Source organism: Diabrotica virgifera, chromosome 10 (assembly GCF_917563875.1).
Source record: "Diabrotica virgifera virgifera chromosome 10, PGI_DIABVI_V3a".
NCBI classification, from domain to species: Eukaryota; Metazoa; Arthropoda; class Insecta; order Coleoptera; family Chrysomelidae; genus Diabrotica; species Diabrotica virgifera.
Genome location: NC_065452.1, coordinates 34,496,961 through 34,522,613, shown reverse-complemented (window position 1 = coordinate 34,522,613; position 25,653 = coordinate 34,496,961). Strand labels below are relative to the sequence as shown.

Here is a 25,653-nt window from a genome sequence, read left to right as displayed (position 1 = left end):
CACCATTCAAGCATTTCCGTTTCCCAATGAAACACTACTAAATGCTACGTGTTGTCTGTGCTGCTATATGGCATAGAGGGCTGGACACTCAAAACGAGGGATATAAACAGATTAGAAGCCTTCGAAATGTGGCTTTATCGCCGTATCCTAAAGATATCATGGACGGCGAAAGTCACAAATGTGGATGCCCTTAAAAGAATCAACCAAGGGCGCCAACTTTTCGATACCATCAAGAAAAGGAAAACACATGCGAAACGAAAAATACCAGTTCCTTCAACTTATAATCCAGGGTAAAACTAAAGGCAAGAGAGGAACAGGACGCAAGAAAATGTCCTGGCTCCGAAACATAAGGCAATGGACAGGGATTAACGACATACAATCTCTGATACACATTGCAAGAAACAGAGAGTTAATGGAAAATGTGATCGCTCACATCCATTAGTGGATTTGCATCGGAAGAAGAAGAAGAATGAAACACCCTGTATAATTTGAGCAGGAACTATATTTACATTTATTTCTTAATACATTGACCGCCACGCGAGTTGCATTTAACTCGCGCCTTGTTTGGTCCAGGCGCTCAGTGAGTTAAATATAATTCACATCAACATTTAGATTCTGCACGTGGAGCCTGACGGCACAAACAAAAAATTTTAGTGTGGCCGTTAATGTGTTAATTAAGTACTTTTACCTATCAAGAGTTTTGTCGTCACTTTATCAGCTTTACTCCAGGATCCTTTGCCAGAAAATGTGAAGCAATTGGTAAATGTTCCAAAGACATACCAGAACATATTTTCCATTTCTTCTGGATTTTTAATTAAATGTCGAAGTGTAAGTTTATCTGAGAACGCCAGAGGGAAGATCCCGCCTAAATATATGAAGATCAGGGCTATCCAGACTGTCCAGTTAAAAGGTCCTAAAATAGCTCGATACCTAAAATTTTATTTGGAGTTACACTTTATTGTTATCTACGAGGATATATTGATAAAAAACTAGCCTTTGATAGATGGTGTTACTTGATAATGAATTGCTCTCGGTTTTGGCATTTGCCATTCATTATATGACGTCTATCAAAATTTTAAGCCAAAAAAACTATTAGTTTCGTTTTTACAGCCGGCAGAAGCAAACAACTATTGTCTTCTTCTTCTTCTTTTAATAGGACTATGTCCTGTTTCTTCTGTTACAGTCTCTGCTGTGATCTGGAGCTCCAGCTCTCGTATCATCGTTTTTGGGTCTCGCTATGGGTCGCTTGGTGTTGGGCTTCTGTGTCTTCGCCCATTTTGCCATACGTTTAGGGTCCATCCGATCTCCGGGATCCCTCCACATGCATCGTCGTGCTCTTGTCCATCTCACTACGTCTTGAAAGCCTAGCAATATGTCTTCGTTTCGTATTCTATCTCTGAGTGTGATACCTCTGATGGATCTTAGGGTTTTCATCTCTGTTGTTCTCATTACTTGTTTGGTCTTTGTTGTCTCGGCCCTTGTCTCAGCTGCGTATATCAGTACGGGTCTATCACACGTCTTATAAATGCGGACTTTGCTTTCGGTACTCATATATTTATTCCGCCAGATTATATCCCTTCAGAAAAACAGATATTCTCGTTGCTTTCGTTGCCTGCTGTTTTGTTTCATGTCACAGATGCCTATCGCTAGATATCCCAAGTATCTACAATCCATTACCTTTTCGATTATAATATGGTCGTCCACTACTAATTTACATTTAATAATTTCGTTCTTGGATATTAACATCGATTGGGTTTTCTCTGTTGATAGTGTCAGGTTATACTTTTCGGTGGTTATTTTAAATTTTTGTAGTAGGCGTTGTAAGTCATCTTCGTTTTCGGCTATTAGTATTGCATCATCTGCATAGCAAAGTATTCTCATGGTTCGGCTACCCTTTTTGTATCCCTGTCATTTTGTTAACACTAGTTATAACTTCATCCATTATTAAATTAAATAGGCATGGACTGAGGCTGTCCTCTTGTCTAATGCCGACATTGATTTTGATTTCTTCTGTGAGCCGGTGTGTCGTTCTTATTCTTATTTTGTTGGATCTATGGAGCTCTTTGATTATATTTCTATATTTCTGACATATTTTTCTTTCCAATGATAGTGAGCACGTCCTTTAATCGTACTCTGCTGAATACCTGTTTCAGATCTACAAAGCATGAGAACATGGGCTTGTCGAATTCTATTGATTTCTCAACTAATTGTCGCATGATGAAGATAGCGTCTATTGTAGAGATGTTTGGGCGGACCCCTGCTGTTCTTCCGATAGACCAACTTTCTTGTATATTTTTAGGACAACTATTGTGTTTTCGGGAAAATGGAAAAAATCGAGTATCGTTCGGTGAGTTCCTCCACAAAAAGGGGAAAACGAATGTGCAAATCAAAGCCGACCTGGATTTTTTTCGCCGATTTATCACCGTTGATGAAACCTGGGTGCATTATTACACACCGGAAACATTGATTATAAAGCACCCACCCAATGTAGTTATTAATCAATGCCGGAAAGCAAAAAACAGTCGAAACAGTGGCGCAAACGCGGCGAAGGCCCACCGAAGAAAGCAAAACGTGCACATTCGGCCGGCAAAGTCATGGCGACTGTTTCCTGGGATGTGAAGAGCATCATCCACATCGACTACTTGGAAAACGAAAAAACAATCAATAGCGAGTACTATGCAGCATTATTGGATCGATTTGATGACGAATTGCGTCGAAAACGCCCCAGTTTGGCAAGCAAAAAAGTGATTTTTTTACTTTTTCTTGTTTGCACTTTCCAACCCTAAAAAAATGGGTCGGAGGACGCCGTTTCGTAACAAACGATGAAGTCGTCGCTGAAACTTCGGCCTATTTTGAAGAGCTCAAGCAAAAGTACTAATCAGATTGGATAAAAAAATTGGAACATCGTCTAAGTACCTACATCGAGCTAAAAGGAGACTATGTTGAGAAATAAATCGATTTAATCACAAAAAAACTTGATTTTTCTATCAAAGGCTAGTTTTTTACCAATCCACCCTCGTACTGTATTTTATTTGAAACTTAATTTTTGTACTAGGTTTATTTGAAAATACCTTATATTTTACATTTAGATTTCTATCTTGGAAATCGTTGTTAAAATAAAATATATTTTCAATTAAAATTGTCCTCTACGTTCATTAAATATGGTAGAAAACATAAAAGTGACACAACTAAACGTTTTAAAACCATTAGGTACGGTTTTATTCTAAATTTCGAATGAAATCCCTAGATTATTGTAAAATTTCAAGTAGAGTTTTACCCTAAAAAACGTTAAAACCAAACTGTAACGAAAAAAACCCAATTAATGAAGACCAGTCCATCATAATTCTCTTTTCCGTTTTTTCTATGTTGGTCGGCTTCCCTAATTACTTTTCTCCATAAGTTTCTATCTTGGGTTATACACTTCGCGTCAAAATAAACTGGTACAACTCTTATAATAGACCAGGGCGCATCTGTAAAAATATTACTACATTTGGACGTTGAGAAGTGACTCAAATTTTTTTGCAGAAATTGCTTGAAAATAAATCAAATAATAATATGTGAGTTATCCTCCCTCTCAAGAAGGTCCGGAACATTGTTTAAATAATCAAAATGTCAAAAAATTAAGGAAAAATTCGATTTTTTTCTTCGTTTTTTGATTATAACTTTAAAAGTATTCATTTCCGAGAAAAGTTCTACTAACATAAAAGTTGCATAATTAAATTTTCTACAATACAGAATTAGTTAAAAATTTAAAAAAGAGTCACCCTTGTTGCAAAATAGCAATAATTGCGAAAAAAAACATACAAAAACAAGTATTCGCATTTTACGTTTTTCAAACATTTATGCTATACTTAGGACCTTCATATTTCACCCAGAAAAACTTTATTATACAGTAAAACAATACTGTAAACTTCATTAAGATCGGTTCAATAGATTTTGCAAAATAAATTTTGCAATCCAGCATTCGCAAAAAATATTCATTTTTTCAAAATGTTACAGGACTGAAAATAAAGCAGATAGTAAGTTGAAATTTTTTTGCTAATAGAAGTGTACAGTACCTTTCATTTGCAATTTTGTAAAATTAAAATCGATTAACACTACGGCGTCAGGAATTTTTTAAAATAAACATTAATTATTGGTGCTACGCGCAGGACAGCGGATAGTTTGCTCTGATTGGGCATTCCAATGACCTTGGTTAATGATTGATACATTTTAATTTTTATTACACTTCTATATAAATAAATAAATTTGTTTATTGCTAAATAAAAACACATACTCCTTTGAAATAACACTTTTATTAGCAAAAAATTTCTTTGTTCATATATTTTAACTTAAGAGAATAAAAGTTTATTATTTTTAAACATATGCATTTGTTTAAACAATATTTCACAAACAATAATAAAATTAGTTTTGATTTTTGTGGAATAAAAATATTAAAATACAACAAAATATAGAGTAAGAAAACAATATATTAGATAAAGATTGGAAGAAATTTTGGTGGAAATCAACTTGTGTGAATCGAACACCGCTGTCTTGCGCGTAGCACCAAAAATTAATGTTTATTTAAAAAATTGCCTGACGCCGTGGTAATTAATCGATTTTAATTTTGCAAATTGCAAATGAAAGTCCTTTAACATTTTGAAAAAATGAATTTTTTTTGCGAAAGCTGTATTGCAAAATTTATTTTGCAAAATCTATTGAAGAGATCTTAATGAAATTTACAGTATTGTTTTAACATATCATAAAGTTTTTCTGGGTGAAACATGAAGGTCCTAAGTGTAGCATAAATGGTTGAAAAACGTAAAATGCGAATACTTGTTTTTGTATGTTTTTTTCGCAATTATTGCTATTTTGCAACTAGGGTGACTATTTTTTAAACTTTTAAACAATTCTATGTTGTAGGAAATTTAATTACGAAACTTTTATGTTAGTACAACTTTTCTCGGAAATGAACAGTTTTAAAGTTATAATCAAAAAACGAAGAAAAAAATCGAATTTTTCCTTCATTTTTTGACATTTTGATTATTTAAACAATATTCCGGACCTTTTTGAGAGGGAGGATAACTCAAATATTATTATTTGATTTATTTTCAAGCAATTTCTGCAAAAAAATTTGAGTCACCTCTCAACGTCCATCTCAAAACAGATGCGCCCTGGACTATAACCGAAAATCGTGTTTTTCAAGTTGGGTAAGTTGGTCGAATGTCGTAGAACGTATAGCAAGGCTCAAGTGGCAATGGGTCGGTCGGACATGTTGCCCGAGATAATCCCGAAAAATGGACACAGAGACTAACAAACTGGAGACCAAGAGAGAACAGGCGAGGAGTAGGCAGACCGCAGAAGAGGTGGGCAGATGATATCAAACAAGTCGCGGGCAAACAGTGGATGAGAATTGCCAAGAGTAGAAATCGATGGAAGCAAATGGAAGAGGCCTCTGTCCAGCAGTGGACGAACACAGGCTGAAGAAGAAGAAGAAGAAGTTGGTCTTGTTAAATGTGTCATTCTAATTTCTAGGGCATCGTTGCCAGTTCAACGAAAATATTATCTATTGAAATCTAGAGCCAGTTGTCGGATAGACAACTGGCTTCTTCTATTTTAGAAATTATTCTCTTATCACACTTACTTAATTGACGTGGCATCGTTAAAAATTTACTTTGATCAACTTGTCAAATCTGACTGATGTTAAGTAATTAAATAAGTCATCGAGGACTGGACCTCGTACCTACTACTTTTTATTATATTTAATCGTTTAATTTTTCAGTTATAAGTGGATTTTTTAAGATTAACTTAACCCTCTCTCTGGTTATTAAATTTATTAGACTCCTACGGTTTTTGAAGTGAAAACTTCTTTAGGGACGTTATGCACTTTTTGGATAGGGGAAAAAGCCTTGAATTGGCGACCGTCATCGCGACCGTCATTGCGACCGTCATCGCTTATGCTATATATTATTATGTGTATGTATATATAAATTGTGTAGAGGTGTTTAAATTTAAAATAAATGTAAAACATATTTTAAGATGGGGAAAAAGGATTTATTTCGCCACTGTCATCTCTTCGGCTAAATAAATTTTGAACGTATATACATTATGTGTATGTATATATAAATTCTATAGAAGTATTTAAATTTAAAATAACTGTAAAACCTATTTTTGGATGGGGAAAAAGGATTTATTTGGCGACCGTCATCTCTTCGGAGAAATAAATTTTGTACGTATGCATATTATGTGTATGTATATATAGGGTGTCCCAAAAGTAGTGGAACGGTCGAATATTTCGCGAACTAAACATCGGATCGAAAAACTGAAAAACATGTGTTCAATAATTTTCAAAAATCTATCCAATGACACCAAACACCAACCCCCACTACACCCCCTGGAGGTGGGGTGGGGGGTAACTTTAAAATCTCAAATGGAAACTCCTAGTTTTTCTTGCAGATTTGGATTCGTTACGTAAAAGTAAGCAACTTTTATTCAAGACATTTTTTCGAACTGTGGATAGATGGCGCTATAATTGGGAAAAACAATTTATCCTGATACCATAGGTAAATTATAGAAACGGTCTAATATCTCGAGAAATACACTTCCAAATGAGAAACCAAAAAACAGGTTTTTAATATTTTTCGAAAACCTATCGATAAACACCAAAAATGACCCTCCAACCCACCCCTGGAGAGGGGGTGGCGCCTAAATTAAAATCTTAAACAGCAACCACCACTTTTTATTGCAGATTCGAATTCGTCATGAAAAATTAAGCAACATTTATTCGAAACATTTTTTAAAATTTCTGATAGATGGCGCTAATAAACCGTATTTTTCCAATTAAAGCGCCATCTATCAACAATTCTAAAAAATGTTTCGAATAAATGTTGCTTAATTTTTCATGATGAATTCGAATCTGTAATAAAAAGTGGGGGTTGCTATTTAAGATTTTAAAGTTACCCCCACCCCACTTCCAGGGGGTGGGTTGGAGGGTCATGTTTAGTGTTATTCGATAGGTTTTCGAAAAGTATTAAAAACCTATTTTTTGGTTTCTCATTTGGAAGTGTATTTCTCGAGATATTAGACCGTTTCTATAATTTACCTATGGTATCAGGATAAATGGTTTTTCTCAATTATAGCGTCATCTATCCACAGTTCGAAAAAATGTTTTATTATGTAACGAATCCAAATCTGTAAGAAAAACTAGGGGTTTTCATTTGAGATTTTAAAGTTACCCTCCACCCCACCTCCAGGGGGTGTAGTGGGGGTTGGTGTTTGGTGTTATAGGATAGATTTTTGAAAATGATTGAACACGTATTTTTCAGTTTTTCGATCCGATGTTTAGTTCGCGAAATATTCGACCGTTCCACTACTTTTGGGACACCCTGTATATAAATTGTATAGAAGTATTTAAATTTAAAATAAATGTAAACTATTTTTGGATGGCGAAAAAGGATTTTTTGGCGACCGTCATCGCGACCATCATCTCTTCGGCGAAATTAATTTTGTACGTATATTTATTATGTGTATATGTATATATAAATTGTGTAGAAGTATTTAAATTTAAAATACATGTAAAATCTATTTTAGAATGAGGAGAAAGGATTGATTTCGCAACTGTCATCGCGACCGTCATCGCTTCGACGAAATAAATTTTGTACGTATATTATATTATTATAATGTACGTATAATAATAGTAATATTATTGAAGTGAAAACTTCTTTAATGGGGTTGTGCACTTTTTAGATGGGAAAAAAGTATTGAATTCGCGACCGTCATTGCGACCGTTTTGCGAACGCTTCGGCGAAATAAATTTTGTGCGTATACATATATTATTATAAATAGTGTAGAAGGCACGCAACGCGTATATAATATTTGTATATTGGTATAACACCTATTTTTGGATGGGGATAAAGAATTGATTTCGCGACCGTAATCGTTTAGTCGAAATAAATTTTGTATGCATATATATTCCCTATCTTCTTCTTCAGCCTGTTTGCATCCACTCCTGGACAAAGGCCTCCCCATGAGTTCTCCATTCTTCTCTGTTTTGTGCTATTTGGTGCCACTTTCTCCCCATTTTTGCTTTGATGTCGTCTAGCCATCGTTTTTGTGGTCTTCCTCTACTACGACTGTGCTCGCGTGGTCTCCAATGTACAATGTTTCTCGTCCACGTTTCGATGTTTTGTCGTGCCACGTGTCCTACCCAGGTCCGTTTCATTTGCATTTCAATTCATCCAATTATATATTCCACTTTCGTCCTGTTTTGCACGTCCTCATTTTGTATATGTTCCCTCAGAGATATCCCTAACATAGCTCGTTTGATCGCCCTCTGTTCGTCAATCTATTGGCTAATACCTCTGTAAGTGTCATCGTCCCCATTCTATACGTCATAATTGGTAAAATACAACTGTTGAAAACCCTTGTCTTTAGATTTATTGGTATATTTTTGTTCTTCATTACATCACTCTGAGTCTTGCTACTGATGCCCAAGTCATTCGGATTCTTCTAGTTATTTCTGCCGTTTGATTCTGTTTGCCTAGTTTGATCGTGTGACTTAGGTATATATGCTTTTCGGCACTTTCGATATCACTTCCATCTAAGTCGATTGTGATATATTGATTTGTCATTTCTTTTGTTTTATTTGTTTTTGTCCTCTGTGTAACTTCTCTCTCCGTTCTTATTTTGCTTGTTGTTAGACCTTCTATATATTTATTTGCATAGTTGCATTGTCGTATATGTATTTGAGGAGTATTATATATCTAGAATCAATCCTTGCGTTATTCATTCCTTCTAATACGGCCCTGACTTCTATGGAATCGAATGCCTTATTGTAATCCACAAATACCAAATGAAGAGGTTCATTGTATTCGTTGCACTTTTGAAAAGTGTCGTTATTGTCTGTAGGTGTTCTATGGTACTATGTCAACAGGCTGGTAACTATCGAATTTATTTGATAGCCTGTTAGTAATTATTTTGGTAAGCATTCTGTACGGATGTGGCAACAGGCTTATTGGTTTCAAATTTTCGCGTTTGTAGTACCTACATATTTGGTGTATGTATATATAAATAGTATAGGACGTATGCAACGCGCGTATAATATATGTATAGAACTTCTTTTTGGATTGAGAAAAAGCATTGAATTCGCAACCGTCATCGCTACGGAGAGATATTAGTAATTTATATACTATAGGTTGAATTGCGTATGTATAAGTTCAAACGAAGTTATAATGGTTGGAGGAGGGACAGAGTGTGTACCCGAAGGAGCTTGCGAAGCAAGCGCATAAGGGGCCACACGGTCCCTACTGATTAAGTGATTAGAGTTTAAAGTATTTTTGAAGTGAAAACTTCTGTAGCGATTTTGTACACTTTCTGGATGGGGAAAAAGCATTGAATTCGTAACCATCATCGCTTTGCCGAAATAAATTCTGTACGTTTATGTATTATGTGTATGTATATACAGTGATGAGCACGCTAATAACTGGCAAAATAGCTCAAAAGTTGGAAAACATAATACATTGCGAAACAAAAAGAGATGAAACTAGTGGAGGTGAAAATTATCGTTATAAACGTATTATTTCACATTACATTACATAGCTTCCCACCATTAGACGTCTGTGACAGGAGTATTTTATAAAATTCTACTGTCACAGTGACAGTTGTCATACTCCTCTGATACGTCTAAAGGTGGGAAACTATGTAATGTAATGTTATTTTATACATTTATAACGATAATTTCCACCTCCACTAGTTTCATCTCTTTTTGTTTCGCAATGTATTATGTTTTCTATCTTTTGAGCTATTTTGTAATTAGCGCACTCATCACTGTATAAATAGTATAGGATGCACCCAATGGGTATACAATGTAGGTATATAACTTCTCTTTGGATGGGGAAAAAGCATTGAACTCGCGATCCGTATCGACACGGCAGATATTAGTAATTTATATACTATAGGTTAAATTGCGTATAAGTTCGACCGAAGTTATAATGGTTGGAGGAGGGATAGAGTGTGTACCCGAAGGGGCTTGCTTCGTAAGAAGTTTTCACTTCTGTCGGCGCTCCCACGAGTGCCTTATTTTTGTTGTTGTTAATGATAAAAATAATACCTACCTATCTAAAAACTGTATACATTTTTGAACGTATTTTTTTTATTTAGATTTAGTGCAATTCCGTTATCTGTAATGGCAACAACGAATTGATTCACGAACCATTGTGTCAAGTCTGAACACAGGTTTACATTGGGAAAAAAGTGTACCAGTTTTTTATGACGGGAAGTGTACCAATATCAACGTATCAACCTCCCGACATGTCCTGCCCAGCGTCTCCCCCCCGGTCTTCTTTAGTCTTTCTCTTCTACTGCTCTCAAGAACCCATAGATCAGCAATTCTTCGTATTGGGTGATTAACTTCACAACGTTGATAATGATCAAAGCATCTTAATCTATGTTCTCTCATATTGACGTTAATCGGTGCCACCCTTAGACTTCTAATATACTCATTCTTAATTGTATCTTTTATGTCACTCCACTCTTCCATCTAAGCATTTATTCTCATTTCCGTGCATTCATTGTTCCTTTTTCTTTGTAATTGCCAAAAATTCAGTTTCGTACATCACAGCTTTAATATTGCTATGTTGTAGAATTTTTCCTTTAGCTTCATTGGAATTTCCAAATACTCTGTTTTTGTCCTACTAAGTTTTGAACCTTTTTCCTGATGTAAATTGGAGCTGGAGGGTAGTGATGTTGATTATAGTTACTTTAGAGTATTCGTTACCAATCGTTACTTTTGTATGAAGTAATCATTTACAGTATTCGTTACTTTGATTACTATGATTACTTTTGTTACTTTTGTATTTGAGTACCGGTAATCATATAGAGAATAGTATTCCTCAGTACGTAGGTATTTTGTGTAAAGTAATCATTTACAGTATTCGTTAGTTTGGTTACTATTATTATTTTTGTTACTTTTGTATTTGAGTACCGGTAATCATATCGAGAATCGTATTTCTCAGTAGGTAGGGATTTTGTTTTGTGTAGGTATTCCGATATAACAACGACCTTCGCCGATCTGTTTAAGGGATAAAAATGATTTGATTACTATGATTACATTTGTTACTTTTGTATTTGAGTACCGGTAATCATATCGAGAATCGTATTTCTTAGTAGGTAGATCTGTATAGGTATTTCGATATAACAACGACCTTCACCAATCTGTTTAAGAGATAAAAATGATTTGATTACTATGATTACTTTTGTATTTGAATACCGGTAATCATATCGAGAATCGTATTTCTCAGTAGGTAAGTATTTTGTATAGGTATTCCGATGTAATAACGACCTTCACGAAGTATGAAGAAATCAGAGTAATCAAACTAATCCAAGTAGATACAATAGTCTTTACTCGCTCTGTTACGATTGGTACGAAGGAATCAGAGTAATCAAAGTAATCAAAGTAGATATAATGGTCGTTACTCGCTCTTATACGATTGGTACGAAGTAATCAGAGTAATCAAAGTAATCAAAGTAGATACAATAGTCGTTACTCGCTCAAATACGATTGGTATGAAATAACGAAGTAATCAGAGTAATCAAAGTAATCAAAGTAGATACAATATTCGTTACTAGCTCTGATACGATTGGTACGAAGTAATGAAGTTATCAGAGCAATCAAAGTAACGATTTGCCTCTCTGTATAGTAATCGTTACTTTCGGAATTCGTAAGTAACGAGTACTTTGTAACGAATAGTTACTTTTTCAACATCACTACTGGAGGGTCAGATAATGTATCAAGAGACTGCGTTTAAATATCTAGGCATGACACTATCTAGCTACGGAAAGCTCGAAACAGAAGTGGAAGATAATGGGAATAGATCAAACAAAGCCGCAGGATGTGTGAAGGAAAGAATATGGAGAAATAATACTATCGGGAAATAAATGAAAGGTAAAATTTATAAAACAGTCATCAGACCAATAATAACAATAATTATATGAGGCAGCGACACAGAGAGCGACAGAGGGAACAAAAATAATTCTAGAAACAGCGAAGATGAAAAATCGATGTCAAGACACTATGAGGCAAAGCTAGAAGCACAGATATACGACGAAGAGATGCAAGGTGGAGAACATGAAGGACTGGGTAAGAAAAAGAAGAATAGAATGGAACGATCATATAAACCGAATGACGATAAATAGGATAAGTAAAGACTGCGAGAGATGGTTTCCAATAATAAGACGATCAAAAATAACTTACTGGAGGCACATTGAAAAACGCACAGTAATGTCTACACAAAAAGAAGAAGAAGACAAGTTAGGACGCAAATGTTCAGGATACTTTTAATTAAACTAAAAGTTATCAATCGAAGCAGCGCAGAAAACGACAATAAATATCGCCTCCGTACCACCAGATTGACAACAGGTGGAATACTTTCTTTGGTTACACCTCCTGAGACTTTTACAATTTATAAGTCATACAGGTGCCGAGAAAATTAAGATGAGAGAATTTTAAATAATTCACAACTCATCTACTCAGCATGGTAAAGCTCCAACAAGAAAGATTCCTTAATACTCAAAAGAGTAAATGAATTAAAAATGTATAAACATTCTCAATTTCTTTGCAAAACGAAAATGCAGCAGCTGCATAATACTCTGGTTAAAGCGGAGAGTGCAGGAAGAGTCTATACCGGTTTCGGAAATCTTTTTCCCCTCATCAGTAAACCCATATCCTCTTCTCTCCGCTTTAACCGTTTACCATAGCTTAGGGCCTTCCCGAATTGCAAAGAAAGAAATGTCACGGATGAACTAGGGCCATCTACCGGAAAACATACTAAGTTATCAATCGAAGCAGCGCAGAAAACGACAATAAATATCGCCTCCGTACCACCAGATTGACAACAGGTGGAATACTTTCTTTGGTTACACCTCCTGAGACTTTTACAATTTATAAGTCATACAGGTGCCGAGAAAATTAAGATGAGAGAATTTTAAATAATTCACAACTCATCTACTCAGCATGGTAAAGCTCCAACAAGAAAGATTCCTTAATACTCAAAAGAGTAAATGAATTAAAAATGTATAAACATTCTCAATTTCTTTGCAAAACGAAAATGCAGCAGCTGCATAATACTCTGGTTAAAGCGGAGAGTGCAGGAAGAGTCTATACCGGTTTCGGAGATCTTTTTCCCCTCATCAGTAAACCCATATCCTCTTCTCTCCGCTTTAACCGTTTACCATAGCTTAGGGCCTTCCCGAATTGCAAAGAAATAAATGTCACGGATGAACTAGGGCCATCTACCGGAAAACATACTAAGTTATCAATCGAAGCAGCGCAGAAAACGACAATAAATATCGCCTCCGTACCACCAGATTGACAACAGGTGGAATACTTTCTTTGGTTACACCTCCTGAGACTTTTACAATTTATAAGTCATACAGGTGCCGAGAAAATTAAGATGAGAGAATTTTAAATAATTCACAACTCATCTACTCAGCATGGTAAAGCTCCAACAAGAAAGATTCCTTAATACTCAAAAGAGTAAATGAATTAAAAATGTATAAACATTCTCAATTTCTTTGCAAAACGAAAATGCAGCAGCTGCATAATACTCTGGTTAAAACGGAGAGTGCAGGAAGAGTCTATACCGGTTTCGGAAATCTTTTTCCCCTCATCAGTAAACCCATATCCTCTTCTCTCCGCTTTAACCGTTTACCATAGCTTAGGGCCTTCCCCAATTGCAAAGAAAGAAATGTCACGGATGAACTAGGGCCATCTACCGGAAAACATACTAAGTTATCAATCGAAGCAGCGCAGAAAACGACAATAAATATCGCCTCCGTACCACCAGATTGACAACAGGTGGAATACTTTCTTTGGTTACACCTCCTGAGACTTTTACAATTTATAAGTCATACAGGTGCCGAGAAAATTAAGATGAGAGAATTTTAAATAATTCACAACTTATCTACTCAGCATGGTAAAGCTCCAACAAGAAAGATTCCTTAATACTCAAAAGAGTAAATGAATTAAAAATGTATAAACATTCTCAATTTCTTTGCAAAACGAAAATGCAGCAGCTGCATAATAATCTGGTTAAAGCGGAGAGTGCAGGAAGAGTCTATACCAGTTTCGGAGATCTTTTTCCCTTCATCAGTAAACCCATATCCTCTTCTCTCCGCTTTAACCGTTTACCATAGCTTAGGGCCTTCCCGAATTGCAAAGAAAGAAATGTCACGGATGAACTAGGGCCATCTACCGGAAAACATACTTTGGAAAACATACTGTTTTCCGGTAGATGGCCCTAGTTTATCCGTGACATTTCTTTCTTTGCAATTCGGGAAGGTCCTAAGCTATGGTAAACGGTTAAAGCGGAGAGAAGAGGATATGGGTTTACTGATGAGGGGAAAAAGATCTCCGAAACCGGTATAGACTCTTCCTGCACTCTCCGCTTTAACCAGAGTATTATGCAGCTGCTGCATTTTCGTTTTGCAAAGAAATTGAGAATGTTTATACATTTTTAAACTAAAAGTTCTTCAATGTGTTTAAGATCTGTCTAAATTCAGCTGTGAAATATTGGTACAACCAGTTTAGAACTGTCTAACTACTGCTAGGTACTATCGGTTTACAGCGTTCTCCGCCGCCTACCGACTCCTAACCGCCATTCTTCTCTGTTTAACATAGGCCTGGAGGGATTTCCCTTTCCGATAGTTCTTTTTCAATTCCCTCCCTCAAGCTTCTTCTCAGTCTTCCTCATTTCCTTCTCCCTTGTGATGTCGCCAAAATTTTTTAAGGATCCTGTCATCTGGCATTATGTGTACAACGCAACGCCGTACCATATTAGTTGTTTTGTTTTATGTCATCAATTATTGTATTGTGACTCCCATTTCTCGTATCCTCTCACTTGGTATCCGATCTCTTCTTGATTTGCCTGCTGCTCTTCTCCAGAAGTCAATTTCTGTTACTAGTAACATTTTCTCTGTTCTTCGCTTCAGTGGCCCAACTTTCCTGCCATATGTGATTACACTTTTAAGTACGGTATTGTACTTATATGAGTTATTTGTTCGCTTTAGATATTGTTTGGTTCCACAGAATGCCATTCATCATGGATATAGCTTTTCTACTCTGTATGTTTCTGTCTTTTATAGCAGCATCGAGTCGTCATCTTGAGTTATCTTCATACTCATGCACTTGTATTCATCACAGTGTTTAATTTCTACCCAATCGCCCCATCGTCTAATGTAATGGACTGCTTTGTACCTCCAATACACATGGCTTCAGTTTTCTTAATGTTGACTTAGAGACCCCATTTATATTCTTCTATTAGCTTCCGCGTCATGTAACTCAAGTCATCATGATCCTGAGCAATCAGAATTTGGTCAGCGAAACATAAAGTGTATAGTATTGTCTCGTCATTGGGAGGGATTCCCATACCATTGCATTTTCTTTTCCCCAGCTTGAGTGCTTGTTCCAGATAAATTTAAAAAAGGGTAACCGAAATCCAGAACCCTGCTTCAATCCTTTCGTGACCATAAATCCCTCAGACAGAACTGTCTAACTTACTTTCTAATATAAAATTTTAGATATAAAAGCTAGACCTTGGTAGAGCTGTTGATGCGAGGGAAATAAATGCTGCGCAGTCCCGAGAATGCCATCTAGTCAAGCCCATTCTGTCCATCTTATCTGGAGTAACATAAATTCCGCCTATTCCAATATTTGCCTTCTTCCTCATTACGGTTCTAGTTACTGCTTCTGATGACCTAAAACATAATAGTGGATTTCTATTTTTGTGCAATCAAAATATTAATGCAATAATATAAGAGCATGGTTATTTGGCCTTTATCTGTATTGTCAAAAAACCAACAAAAAATTTAAGAGCAGGGCCGTAACTACGATGTTGGGGGCCCCGGGGCAAACGTAATCTGGGGGGTCCGGAAAAATGTTTGATATTTAACCCCTTGAAAATGCATTTTCCCTCCTGTGTGAACACCACACTCTCTTCTTTCTTTTTTTTTCAGCATGTCTTGCAATAATTATAAAATTAGCAGCGCTAATGAATACATCTTCATCTGTATCTGAAATTGTGGACGGATCATCAACGAATGTAAATGGTCTTACTTTTTAGCGAACGAATAACCAAGCGAACTACCAAGCAAACGTAAAGTCACCATAAGGTGCCTTAAGCAACTGCAATGTGAGCCAAACACAGTCAGTGAAGCTGGTCAGTGTAGTGGTGGGACTGATCCTAATTTGCTCATTCTATCTTACCCTTCTTTTCAAACTGTGGTCTGTGGTACCATGTGGTTCCATGGTTGTCTGGGAAAATTGGTTAAGACAAAGTAGCTGGGCTGGGACCTGGGGCCCCTATTCCGGTTGAATTTTAATTTTTATTTCGCCAAAATATCTAATTTCCTCAGCAACAATTTATATCTTTACGAAAGGTCTCGGGGGCCCCAGCTTAGCCCGGGTCCCCTCTTCCAATGGCATTTTAGGTTTTGTTACGCCGAAATAACTAATTTCCTAACTAATAATTTAAATTTTTATGTTAAGTTCTCGGGGGTCTCAGCTTAGCTCAGGCCTCAGGGCCCCTGTTCTGTTCCAATTGCATTTTAGTCGAAAAGACTAATTTCCCTAGTGAAAAATTAAGACATGTTGCTGTCTTTTTAAAATTGTGTCATTTGAAAATATTTCGTTGATATTGGCTTTTAAATTACATATTTTTATTATCCTCGTTAAAATCTATGCACGGCCAACCAAAAGGAGGCCTCTGTGAGGCCACCCTTGGCCGGGGGCCACGGGGCACTACCCCGGTTGCCCCAATGGTAGTTACGACCCTGTTTAAGAGCACCTAATATAGTTAATAACCTAAACAAAAAACACAAAAACTATCTGAGACCAGTAAGACCTGTAAACCCAAAGTGTAGTGATGAGGTTGATGGGATGGTAGCTAATCGGAAGAGGACGACATATTTATTAAGGTATATAATGAATTTATGTGCTTATTGACCTCTATGGTGGTTGCTGGGATGGATTACCCTTAGTTGAGGGTTTATCAGCAAAAATACACTGGTTTATTATTCCATATAAATACTCTAAATTGTACCCGGCTGATAACTAACTAACTACATTTTATTCTTAACGGTAGCAAACCCTAAACTTAGTTAAAACTCTCCAAGTGATCTGACTGACTAAATTAGAAATAATGATTTCGTGTTATTTTGGATATATGCGTGTTTTGTTTGTATTTCCCTTTTAATTTAGTTTGCAAGTATGAAATCATAACACGACTCTTTGCTGAACCGACGACACGATTAAGTGTGTCACTGACGTGCGTGTGCCCCAGATACGTAATACCTTGATCATCTTCTTTAAGTGCCATCTCCTCGACGGAGGTCGGCAATCATCATAGCTATTCGGACTTTAGAGACGGCTGCTCTGATAAGTTCATTTGATGTACATCCGTACCATTCTCTAAGGTTGCGCAGCCACGATATTCTGCATCTTCCAATGCTTATTTTTCCTTGAATCTTCCTTTCTTCCTGCATAATCAATTGGAGCAAGTTGTATGTCTCTCCACATGTAATATGTCCGAGATATTCTAATTTTCTTGTTTTGATGGTATTTAAGATAATACCTTGATAGTATGTTATTATTACGTAACCTAAACAATATCGTATTAAATATAAATCTTTTATTTAATCTTTTTTAAAAAGGATTTTTTAGAAGTTTCTGAATACTGAATTAAACGCCATTACACCTCTGAGCCTCTAAGGCGTGCAATTCTGGCAGAACCCCTTCTTCTTAAGCAGGCCGCGCACTGAATCGGCATAGAGCGATCGGCTCGGTAAGAGCAATCGGCAGATTTTGTTATACATGGAAATAAATGAGCCACCGCGCACCGCCTAAGAACGTTTGACTGTCGAATGTTATATGTCGAATGTATATTGGCCTAGCACTGCAGAGGCGTAGCTACCGCCGTATCAATTATACCCCCAACATTCAGGGGCCACGGCGCGGCATGTCGAAACAAAAGTTCCATTTAAAGAAATTGAACAAAATATTCTACAATTTCATTCTTAAAACGCTTTGAAACAGCGTGTATTGTTTGGATATATTTTGCTGTAATCTATTCTTTATCTATATTGTATTTATTTATAGAGTGATGAACGCGCTAATAACCGGCAAAATAGCTAAAAAGATGGAAAACATAATACATTGCGAAACAAAAAGAGATACAACTAGTGGAGATGGAAATGATCGTTATAAACGTATAAATTAACATTAAATTACATAGTTTCCCACCTTTAGACGTATCAGAGGAGTATGACAACTGTCACTGTGACAGTAGAATTTTATAAAATACTCCTGTCACAGACATCTATAGGTGAGAAACTATGTAATGTAATGTTAATTTATACATTTATAACGATTATTTTCACCCACACTACTTTCATTTTTTTTGTTACGCAGTGTATTATGTTTTCCATCTTTTGCGCTATTTTGCCGGTTATTAGCGCGCTCATATATTTCTACGGAATTTGAGGTATTTCTTCTTCAAGGTAATAACTGGTTAGAGCAAATGATACTGACTTGATTCCCACATATATTGCATGTGGGATACCACAGGGTTCAGTATTGGATCCTCTACTTTTTCATATATTTATAAGTGACATCACTAATTTAAAAATCGATGGAAACATTTTTATTTTTGCTGATGATATGAGTATCACTTGGAGCAACTCAAATATTGTAACTCTTCATGCAGCTATAGTTTCTGATCTACTTACGATAAAAACCTGGTCCGACCTTAATTTACTCTCTTTTGAGGTGAATAAGACAGTAGCATTATTCAAACCCTTGCTTCTTAATAACATCCAGATTAGTACCGTTGATTCTGTAAAATTTCTTGGCATTTTTTTAGACAGCAAACCTAATGGTCCCTTCTTATCGGTTTGTTAAATAAAAAACTAGCCTCAGCTTTCTATGCAGTAAGATCTGCTTCGAAGGAAATCTGAATTATCTAAAGTATCTTCCAAAATAACATATTTTTTTTGTTCGAGTCTCATCTTCGATATGGTCTTCCTTTTTGGGGTTCTAGTACAGCTGCCGAATCCGATATTATTTTTAAATTACAAAAAAGAGCAATAAGGTATCTGTTTGGATACCTTATTGCAGCTCAATACAACAATACATTGCAGAAGCTACTTCAAAGATCACGGAATTTTAACACTTCCTTCTATATTCTAGAAACTGTTTGCTTAATTAGAAACCTAGGTACATATCTTTCCAGACCTAATCATGACTACTCCACCAGAAATTCAACCCTTGATGTCTCTTTACCGATCCCGTCCACTGAGTTATACTGCAACATCTTGTCGCAAGTTCCGTAAAATAATAATAATAATAATAATAATTTATTCAACAATTTTAGGTACAATATTTTTAAGTATTTACATATAAAGTGAATAAATTAACCCGAAGGTCTCCGAGAGGTGTGGATACACCTGTTTCGGTAAATAGGATATAAAATAATAAATAATAACATACTAACGTAAATAATATAAATAACATAAATAGCAACATAATACAATATAATATAATACAATAAATAGATAGGAACGTTTTTTTAAATTATTGTAAATACACAGTTATGTTTTAGTAAATATGGATAATACGTAGAATAAATAACATAATGAAAACAATAAAATAAATACTTAGTTTAACAATAAAGCACGAATAATTAATTTTTTTAAAACAATTATGTATGGCTGAATTAGTTAGTAATATTTTTGAAGAATGGTGTATATACGCATGTTTTATTAAATATGATAAAAATAATAAGCAAAATAAATCAGTTTAAAACAATATAAAATTTGAAATATAGGTATAGAAATTGGTAGTGAATTTTGATATCACTGGGGATATGATTATATATTTTTGGGGCTAGAAATAGAAAACTTCTTTGACAGAAGGACTTTGTCATTTTCGGAATCATATAGAGGTGTTTGGTGTTTGCCTCTTGTATCATGCTCATGTGATGGTAAATTGTTGTCTGTTTTCATGGTGTGATATTTTAAAGACACACAAAGAAAGTATAACTGTTTCAAGTCAAATATATTACTATCCTTATATAATCTATCTGTAGAGTAGGTGTATGGTTTAGATATAATAATTTTCAGAAATCTTCTTTATATGATTTCCAGTGGGAGAATGTGTGTTTTCAGGGCGCTTCCCCAAGCCAGTATACCATAACGGAGATGACTTTCTACTAGTCCGTAATATAGTGTGCGAAGGTATATATTAGGTATGCGTTTTTTAAGATGTTTAAACTTATACAGGATAAACTGTAGCTTTTTAATGATATATTTAATGTGAAAGTCCCATTTTAGATGTGTATCTATAAAAACTCCTAGATATTTAACATTTGTTACGGGTTTAATATAAAAATTTTGTTTATTATGTGATATTTGAAGGGGTTTGAAAAGATCAGTAGTCAAGTTAGAGTTAAATATTGGTAGATAAACAGTTTTCTTAAAATTGATTGTTAGTATTTTCTAGTCAAACCATTCTTTTATTAGTTGTAGATCACACTCTGCTTTTGTTTTTAATTCATACCAATTCTCAGCATCATAAATAATAGCAGTATCATCAGCAAACCCAATTATATGCCCTGTACTCTGTAATGAAAATAATCCATTTATATATAGATTAAACAGGACAGGACCTAATACTGTTCCCTGTGGCACTCCATATGTTATACCTCTTTGTCCGCTTATTACTTCGGAGACCCTTACTACCTGTTGTCTCTCAGAGAGGTAACTTCTAAATAATTGTAAAAAGTTGTCTCATACCAATTTTCTCTAAGGTTTGTAAGAGGTTATTGTGACTAACAGTGTCAAAAGCTTTGGCCAAATCAAGAAATACGCATAAGCAAACTTTATTTTTGTTAAGTGCTTCATATGCTTTGGATGTTAAATTCAAAATGGCATCTTGGGTGGAAGTATTTTGCTTAAAACCAAATTGGTGAGGGGAAATTAAATTATATTTTTTGATATATGCTGTAAGCCTATTTTTCAATAATAATTCAAATATTTTAGAAATATGCGGAATAAGAGATATATGTCGATAGTTTGCAGCAAGAGTTTTGTCTTCATTTTTGTATATTGGTATGACTACTGTTGTTTTGAAGGCTTTAGGCCATATTCCTTTTTCTATACATATATTGATAATATGAACCAATGGCTCGAGTATGTATGGCGAAATTGTTTTCAAATATTCTGCATTAATGTCGTCAATACCAGTTGCCTTTTTACACTTCAGTTCATTTATTATTGTTTCTATTTCAAATGTATTTGTAGGTAATAAAATCATTGAGTTTGTTAGGACGGTATTTTCATATACCTGGCGGGGATTAGTACTAATTTTTTCAGCCAAAGTTTTGCCCATCTCTGAAAATGTCTTATTAAATTCATTTGCAATATCAGAGGGCTCAGTCAACATATCTCCCATTTGGTTTTTAAGACTCTCAATAGGTACTTTTCCTTTTTTTGGTCCACTTAAATCTTGCACTACACTCCATAATTCTTTATTGTTATTTGAACTTTCTAGGATCTTATTTTTATAAAAATTCCGTTTTGTTTTGTCGATAAGTGAATGCAGTTTATTTCTATATGTTTTATATTTTTGTAATAAATCGTGATCATTTGGATGAAGCCTTGTTAGTCGATATAGTCTGTCTTTTTCACTAGTGGATTTTACTAGAGCTTGTGTAATCCATGGTGTAATTTTTGTGTTTTTTCTATTTCTTGTTTTATAATAAGTACATTTGGCAATATTTTGTTGTATAATTGTTATTAATTGATCTGTTGCTAAATCTGGATTGTTGTATTTCAGAATACAGTCCCATGTTTGTTTAGATATATCATCCACAAGTTTCTTGTAGTTGATGCCTTTAGTATAATATTGTTTTTTTTTATTAATTTTTTTATTGAAGACTATTTGTAATGCTATTGCAAAGTGATCTGTTATATCAGTTTCTATTACTAGAGGAATAATATTATCTAAACCATTATTTTTGATTTTATAAATATATGATCTAAGCAAGTTTTTATTCGAGTTGGGTTATTTATGGTGGATATAAATCCGTACTCGTTTAGGGTACTTATATATTCTATGGTATCATTATTTAAATCTAATAGATCAATATTGATATCTCCAACAAAAAGGCAGTAACTTTCAGAGTTAATAGTATTATTGTGTAAGAAATGTTGTAAATTATTAATAAATTCAGAAATACTCGGGTTATAATTTTCCTTAGAGGGTGATCTATAAAAAGCAAGAACCATAATTGTATTGCTATTATCAATAATTAATTTTATTTTTAAAATGTTTGTTGGTCCTAGTTTTACGATATCATATTTGATAGAATATTTACAATTTATGTAAGCCACGACTCCGTCATTTTGATTTAAGTCCCCTTTATTATATATTACGTTATACCCTGGTATGTTAAATAAATTAATATCATTAATTTTCCATGTTTCAGTTAAAACAATAACATCAAAATTTGTAGTAACATCATTTAAAAGTAGCCATCATATATAAAATATAAAATGACAAAAGCCTATCGATCTGAAAGACCATATTATTATTCTGTAGAAGAGTTTCTATGAATAACTAAGAAAGTACAGTTACCCTTATGTACAAGTAGGTAATGAAAGTATTTTATCTATATTTGGGTGTGATACGGAGAACTTATTAGTTCCTGGTAGGGATTGCAATACAGCAGCATTTTCAATCCAGCTGGATTTTTGTAAGATTAGCTTAAATCCAGCTGGATCCAGCAAAATGTGGAATCCAAATAAAATCACCATTTTAATGTTTTTTTGTCTGTATTCTAAATTTTTAAACAACAGAAACAAGAATTATTTAGTTTTTTGGAAGTGAGACCTAAAAAACATATTTTATCTATCGTCTTATCGCCTAACCTACTTCGCACAGAACTGCACATAGAGCTGGTTGCGGAAAAAGCATTTTCGGCCTCTATGCTGGTCGGTTTTAAGGTCATCAAATAGAGATAGACCATGGACAATGATCGCCTTTCACTCCTTCGGTCTCATAAACGACCATTTCCTTTTCCAAAATCTTTTCGTAATCTTTTTGAGAATCAGTTTTTTTTGGTTATAAAAGTTTTCTCTTTCTCGTTTCAATTCAATCTCAAGTTCTTGTTCCAAAGTAAAATTTACGGGCTCTTGATTAGTTGGTCCATCTTCTTTCATTATGTCCTCTTCCCCTGGTTCTACAATAACTTGTTTATTTATACGATTCAAAAAAATTTTCATCTCTTGTAGCATTGCATTCTTTTTCAGCATGGGGAAATAACCAGGATTGTTTAGTCCTTCGTCATACTTTTTTGGATTTTGTAGGTACCTGTGATTTCAGAGAGGCTCCGTTCCGCGATTCTGTTGCGTAATGTTTCCGATAGATCGGCACTAAGGCTAGAGCCCTGGCTATTTAGTTTGTCTAGGACAAATTTCATGGTTGTGCCGGCTTTTATCAAAATGGACTCTCTTCTGCAAAGAGCTTCTACAGCCAGTTTCACCGGTTAAAGAGTGGCGATCAACTCATTGATTATTGAGCAAAGAATTTTATCGCAAAATCAATATTTATCAACGCTATATCGATGCAAATTTTTAGGCTGTAGAAACTTTCTAGCATACTGATCTACTGCTAGCGCCAGCGTGTAAAGAAAGCGCTGGATCCAGGTGGATTGCTGGATGCTGGATCCAGCAATTGCAATCTCTAGTTCCTCGGTTGTATTATGGTTACTAAGGTTGTATTATGCAATTTGCAATTTATTTAAATTTTGCAATATATTGTTTTTGTTTAAGTTTATTATCTTTTATTTTTTAATATTGACGATTTATGTAATTTCAGTAAACTGTATTTGTTGTTGTTTTTTCTTGCTCTTTGTAAGCTTTGTCCATAAAATTGTAAAATTTCCAGTGACAATAAAGTACATTTATTTCTATTCTATTCTATTCTATACAAGCGTTTTTGCTGCTTTTGTTAAACATTTTTTTAGCACTATCCCTTATCAGTCGTGGAAAAGGGTCCCGCGACAAACTTTGATAGGGAGCCCCTGTGGGGCTAGCTACGCCACTGCCTAGCAGACCTTTCTATCCTGCCTACCTTTGAAGTTCTTTGAATATGTACCTTTGAATTATTTTTCGGTGATATCTATACACCAAATCTATTTGGTCTTCCTTTTCTTTTTATATTTATTTTCTTAGTAATTATCCTTTATGCTAAAGTAGTTGACAAAATTAAGAATACTTACCCCACGTCCGAATCTTCTGTTGCCTCTCTATAGTCAGTAGTAAAATTATAAAACTTGGACAATAAATTGACCAACCTAACCTCAATTCCCTCAAAGATCTTTTCCCCTTCATTACTCCTTCCTCCTCTGCAACAAATCGATATTGATAGTATGAGATTTATTTGTAATTGAAGTAACTGAAAATACTAGTTTACGAATAATTTAACTATTAGTGCGTTATGAGGACTAAAGGCAATTTAACTCATTCGCAGACACGACTGCATATGCAGACACTTACAAAAGGAAATTACTGTCTGCATTTGCAGTCGTGTCCGCGAATGGGTTAATTTATGTGTTCTGCAATATGGCAATCCTGCAAGATTTACGAATTCAAATACCCCAAGACTGACAAATCATTCTAAGCCTAAGTGTAAGGGATGACGTCAGGAAAAAAGTCTACAATAGAAAAATGGGTGGAAATGCATAACTGCATTTTAAAGTGCATAACATGCATCCAAAAGTGCATAAACATATCACAATTAGTATATTAAGTGGCAGATTTTGTGAGTCAGGGGGTTTTTGGAGTCACTGAACACGAATACGCAATAAAAACCAACACCTCCGAAGCACCTCGTGCCCTGGGTTACTGCTAATGCACGTCATCCCTAGTTTCGAGGGTTTTCAGCACTCAATTGATGCAAATATATTACTTGGATACCCTACTAATACTACTTAAAATCCTAAAAGATTGCTTCGCCTACCGTTTTCAAAATTTATCTGGAACAAGCACTGAAACTGTGGAAAAGAACATATAATGGCATGGAAATCCCTCTCAATGACGAGAAAACACTACACACTTTATGTTTCGCTGATGACCAAATTATGATTGCTCAGGATCATGACGACTTGAGTTACATGACACGGAAGCTAATAGAATAATATAACAAATGGGTTCTCGAAGTCAACATTAAGAAAACTGAAGTCATGTGTATTGGAAGGACAAAGTAGTCCATTACATAAGACGATGGAGTAGAAATTAAACACTGTAATGAATACAAGTACCTGGGCAGGAAAAGAAATCCAGATGGAACACCAGTGGCGACGCGTGACTTTTTCTGAAGTGTTAACAAAACCAAATGCAAAAAATCTTATTTAAAAAAATGAAGGTATTGCTAAGTGTATATATACACTCACCGGCACAAAATTCCGCCACCCAAAATTTTTGATTAAGTTTGACAATCTATAACTTTATTATTTGTACTTCCATTTTCAAGATTCTTGCACGAGTTTGTAGGTATACCTCGTCCAATTTACTTACCGTTGCACGTCATCCGCGCCATAGCCTGTGACACGATACCAACACGAA

The 25,653-nt window shown here is 35.0% G+C and overlaps 1 protein-coding gene across 1 annotated transcript in view; it reads right to left on the bottom strand.

Annotated features, from left to right (window-relative positions):
- The window catches only part of LOC126878470 (ionotropic receptor 21a), a 174,643-nt gene that overhangs the window by 135,763 nt on the left and 13,227 nt on the right, over positions 1 to 25,653 (bottom strand). The window contains exons 3-5 of the mRNA XM_050641214.1: positions 24,309 to 24,434; positions 15,568 to 15,729; positions 689 to 930 (exon numbers count right to left, since the gene is read on the bottom strand). Coding sequence (XP_050497171.1) covers positions 689 to 930; positions 15,568 to 15,729; positions 24,309 to 24,434 — 530 coding nt within the window. The remainder of the gene's footprint in view (positions 1 to 688; positions 931 to 15,567; positions 15,730 to 24,308; positions 24,435 to 25,653) is intronic.